Genomic DNA, 4,033 nt, shown 5'->3' with positions numbered 1-4,033 from the left:
TATATATATATATATATATATACACACATACAGTGTATATATATATATGTTAGAGGTTGCCCGCTTCTGGAGCAACTATGGGTTAAGTGTCTTGCTCAGGGACACAGTGTATCACAGTGGGAATCAAACCCAGTTTTATGAATGCATGCTTTGTCTCAAAGTTGACGTGCACTGGACACCGTATACCATTGATCTCTGAGATTCATCAGTGGTTGTAATAATAATAATAATAATAATAAATTACATATATAGTGCTTTATCATAGATGCTCAAAGCGCTTCAGGGGGAGGATTACTCTCTAACACCACCAATGTGTAGAACTTACCTGGGTGATGCACGGCAGCCTTACGACACCAGACGGCCACCACACATCAGCTTGTAAAGCCCTCACTCACCACTGGGAACTGTATGAACGTGTTGGAGGCATTCTATATCAAAACGGAGACTTCAACACTGGCATGGCTTTACATGCACAGCTATTTTAGATCTACTTCCATCCTACCTTCTGACCTACATCGGGGTAAACAGTATCGGGACTTACAATCTCCGTTCCAAGGGTCTTTTCCTTCTGTCTGTTCCAAAGGTTAGAACTGAACTGGGGGAAAAGGTGTTTAAGTTTGCTGCTCCCTCTACATGGAACAAGTTACAGAAATCCATGAAACTTAATGAGCTGGTCTCATTGGTTGCTTTTCAAAAGGATGCTGATTGACTTGGAGAATGCCACATCTGGCTGCAGATGTTTTGCCTGATGTGTTTAGGATTGTGGTCAACTATAGGGATTTGCTGTTCCAGTTGTTTTATGTTTTTAGTGTTTTTGTGTATTTTGTGTTTGTATGTATGTGTGGTTGTACTGCTGCCTGTCTTGGCCAGGACACTCTTGAAAAAGAGATTTTTATTGTCAATTAGTCTCTTCCTGGTCAAATAAAGGTAAAATTAAAAAAAAACAACTGCAACTTGTCCGCCGACAATTCAGTAAGAGCTTTGGGTGTGTTATACAAATGTAGCCTCGAGCAACGTTAGCTAGACTCAAGGACAGATGAGGAGCGGGCTACAGAGGTCTGTTAAGTTTTACTATAGATGTACCTTGCTCCCTCTGGAGCCATGGAAAAACTTTATAAAACTTATTCACATAATACAGTAGTACTTCCTGAGACCTGCGAACAGACTTTGATGTGTGCATTTCTGCTTTAAATCCTACATTTTAAAAGGCCCACACATTCAAATATGTTCAAACCAGGTTCCACAAATCATCTCCTGTGAACAATACTTAGGGTAATGGGCACTTCCTCACCTTCCATGTAGTTTTAGGTAGTAATGGAACTTCTCTATTTCTTCATACAATCACAACGGGCACTTAAAGTCACTTTTGTTTCAGAGCTTTGAGTCCAGAATGTTTTCTCACCTGTCTTTCTCTGAGGCTGCTGTTGGTTCAGGGTCCCCAGTGACATTATCAGTCTGCTCAGATCCACCAGTAGCTTCTGCATCAGCATCAGCATCAGCTTCATCATGATTGTCATCTATTTCTTCTCCCGTCTCCTGCCCTTTCATTCTCAGCTTACTCCTGTTCAATCGATGGGTCCAGGCCTCGTTCTTCAGTTTCTCTGCCTCGGCCATGTATAGATGCCTGAGGTGTTCTGGGTACTCGTCCTTGTACAGCGCTTTGGGCTCATTGTTCTTTTTCTTCTCCTTCCGCAGCAGCTTGTTGTACTCATGTTGGACTTTTTGCTTCCTCTTGAAAGCAAACCCCTGACCTGAAGACATAAGACAAAAGGTATTCCATGCTCTATTAAGTTGACAATTTCTTTAAATGAAGGGATGCTTGATGGACATGTGTCTGCTGAATTTATTAGAAGACTAAAGATATTGAGCAAAACCCCTAAAAGGATTTAAGCTAGGATCACATTTTGTCACGTGGAAATGTTTCAATTGAGAGATTTTCTAGTTGAGTTCGGCATCATGTTTGAAAAAGATACAGATGTGTAATGTTAGGTAGGCTAGGCTGTGCCCCATTGTTGGCGGTCGTTTTCTTTAAATGCAGCTGGATGAATGAACCAAACTCAATGACCTAAGAACTGTATAGCAAAACACTTACCTTCATTAACACTGCCTTCGTATACTTTGTGCTCGGGGACCCATTTCCTCTTTTTCTTGACACCCTGTGCGTTGTTTTTTGATTTCTTCCAGTTGCCATCTTTCGCGGTGAACCTCTTATTCTTCATTTTTTGATCTACCGGTGCCATTTCAGTCAATTCTTGATAGGAAAATTGAAATGTTTACAACATGCGTGGTTCAGGCCAGGCTGTTTAGGCTGCATGCCCTTTCCTGACAGACGCAGTGTGATGACGCGTGGACTACAATGCAGACATGAAAATCGATTACGGAGCGATCAAATATGCTAAGCATTTCTGAGGCGATTCGTAGTCACGAGGACCTTTTTAAAGTCATTTCGTCGCAAAAGAATACACACATCAACCGGTGTCTTAACAACTGGACGAACTGCTTGAATTAATAACTTTTTATTTAAATAATTTTAACATTTATTTTTTTAATCAGGTTAACAATCAGATAAAGAAATACAGTTATAACGTAAATATTCATAACGAGCTGCTAGGTTTGTCTAAAAGTCCGCATTTTGGCACACTCTAAATGCCTCCCCTTGCAATGTATGCTAACGTATATTTTATTAAAAAAAAAAAAATAATACATTACTGTAAAATTACCGAACAGTATTTTTCGACTGCTTATGTCTAGATGTACATCAGCAGTGTAGGACTTCTTACAAGCTTCACTCGGGCCTTCTTTGGAGAGCTGTGTAATATGTTATCCAAGTCATACGGCCTCACAGAAATTCAACGTCGAATAGATGAAGTTAAGCTGTTTCTGTCTGTAACTCTGAGCATCGCTAATGCTCACACTGTGGAGTTTTACACCCAGGACGTGTGGAGCCGCTTCATGGCCACGCCACCTCAGGAGGTCCTGTCAACACTCGGCTCGGCTACTGACCAGCAGAGGGAGCCAGGACACCAAGCAAAAGGTAAATACGTTTCTTCAGCCGCCTTTACATGATATCATTTTTTTTTACATCAGTGGCATACTCTATATGGGGGCGGGGGGGTTCTTGTCAATCTGTTGTGTTAACTTTCTGTTGTATTTTCTAAAATAGAACTGGCTGTGCACCACATCCAAATACGTTTACAAGTTTAATACAAACGGACAGGCATTACATCTTTACAAGTTACTAGCTAATTAGCTAACCTAGGTTGCTTTCACATTTCTCTCGTTAGCAACAACTTCCGGTCTCACTTAGCTAGCCTCGTCACACTCTGATTCAGAACTCAATGTTGTAGCGCCTCCTTCTGGAACATTCCTTATTAGCAGCTAGCTAACTTCAGAAACAGGATTAAGGAAATCAACTATTCTTCTTCACAGGAAAGTAAATGATATTGGTAGCTTACGGATAAGCATTATTTTAACTAAATATTACAGTTACAGTTAGAATACCACACTTTCAATCATTTAAATACCTTTATTTAAACAAAAGTTTTTAATTTATTTTATTAATTGTCACCAAGTGATTTACTGATGCTATAGATGAGTTAGAAACCAACAGTTAGAACAACTTATGGTTGCCAGAAAAAGCCTCTCGACAGTGCGCGCGGCATGACCACAGATAGCTTCTAGAAAAAAAAGGTTGCAGAGAATCTGGACCAAAATACATTTTTTAGCAAGCAATTATTAATGACATGCCAACAATTATTACTTCATTATTACCAAATGGAAAGTGAAATATTCTTTTCAAAACTTGTTAGCCAAAAAAGTTGTTAAAGCTGCCCTGCCACACGTATTTCATTAATTTTTGGTAATGTCGAAAGTTCTACCATGGAAAAAAAAATGCCTTGGTTACCTTATTTCAAGCCATTCTAGTGTGGTATGGCAGCCTGCAGAAATACTTGATTTGTGCCAGTTCTCATTAATTTTCAACAAGCTAAGCTGCTTGACTCTGATTGGCTAACAGCTAGCCAATGAGAGTCTG

At 39.9% G+C, this 4,033-nt stretch overlaps 2 protein-coding genes across 4 annotated transcripts in view; one reads left to right on the top strand and one right to left on the bottom strand.

The window, feature by feature from the left end:
* ccdc59 (coiled-coil domain containing 59) overlaps nt 1-2,978 on the bottom strand; it is a 3,966-nt gene extending 988 nt beyond the window's left edge. The window contains exons 1-3 of one of the 2 annotated variants that reach the window (XM_032505350.1): nt 2,781-2,978; nt 2,093-2,251; nt 1,403-1,751 (exon numbers count right to left, since the gene is read on the bottom strand). In XM_032505350.1, coding sequence (XP_032361241.1) covers nt 1,403-1,751; nt 2,093-2,240 — 497 coding nt within the window. In that variant the 5' untranslated portion in view covers nt 2,241-2,251; nt 2,781-2,978. Of the gene's footprint in view, nt 1-1,402; nt 1,752-2,092; nt 2,358-2,780 lie in introns of those variants that run through there. The other variant, XM_032505351.1, reaches the window with a different exon arrangement.
* Nucleotides 1-4,033, top strand: part of mettl25 (methyltransferase like 25) — a 15,827-nt gene that overhangs the window by 1,249 nt on the left and 10,545 nt on the right. Inside the window, exons 2-3 of one of the 2 annotated variants that reach the window (XM_032505339.1) lie at nt 210-211; nt 2,784-3,034. In XM_032505339.1, coding sequence (XP_032361230.1) covers nt 2,818-3,034 — 217 coding nt within the window. In that variant the 5' untranslated portion in view covers nt 210-211; nt 2,784-2,817. Of the gene's footprint in view, nt 1-209; nt 212-2,642; nt 3,035-4,033 lie in introns of those variants that run through there. The other variant, XM_032505338.1, reaches the window with a different exon arrangement.

The sequence above is a fragment of the Etheostoma spectabile genome, chromosome 23, assembly GCF_008692095.1.
Source record: "Etheostoma spectabile isolate EspeVRDwgs_2016 chromosome 23, UIUC_Espe_1.0, whole genome shotgun sequence".
Lineage (NCBI taxonomy): Eukaryota > Metazoa > Chordata > Actinopteri > Perciformes > Percidae > Etheostoma > Etheostoma spectabile.
This window is presented reverse-complemented; position numbering and strand designations above follow the sequence as displayed.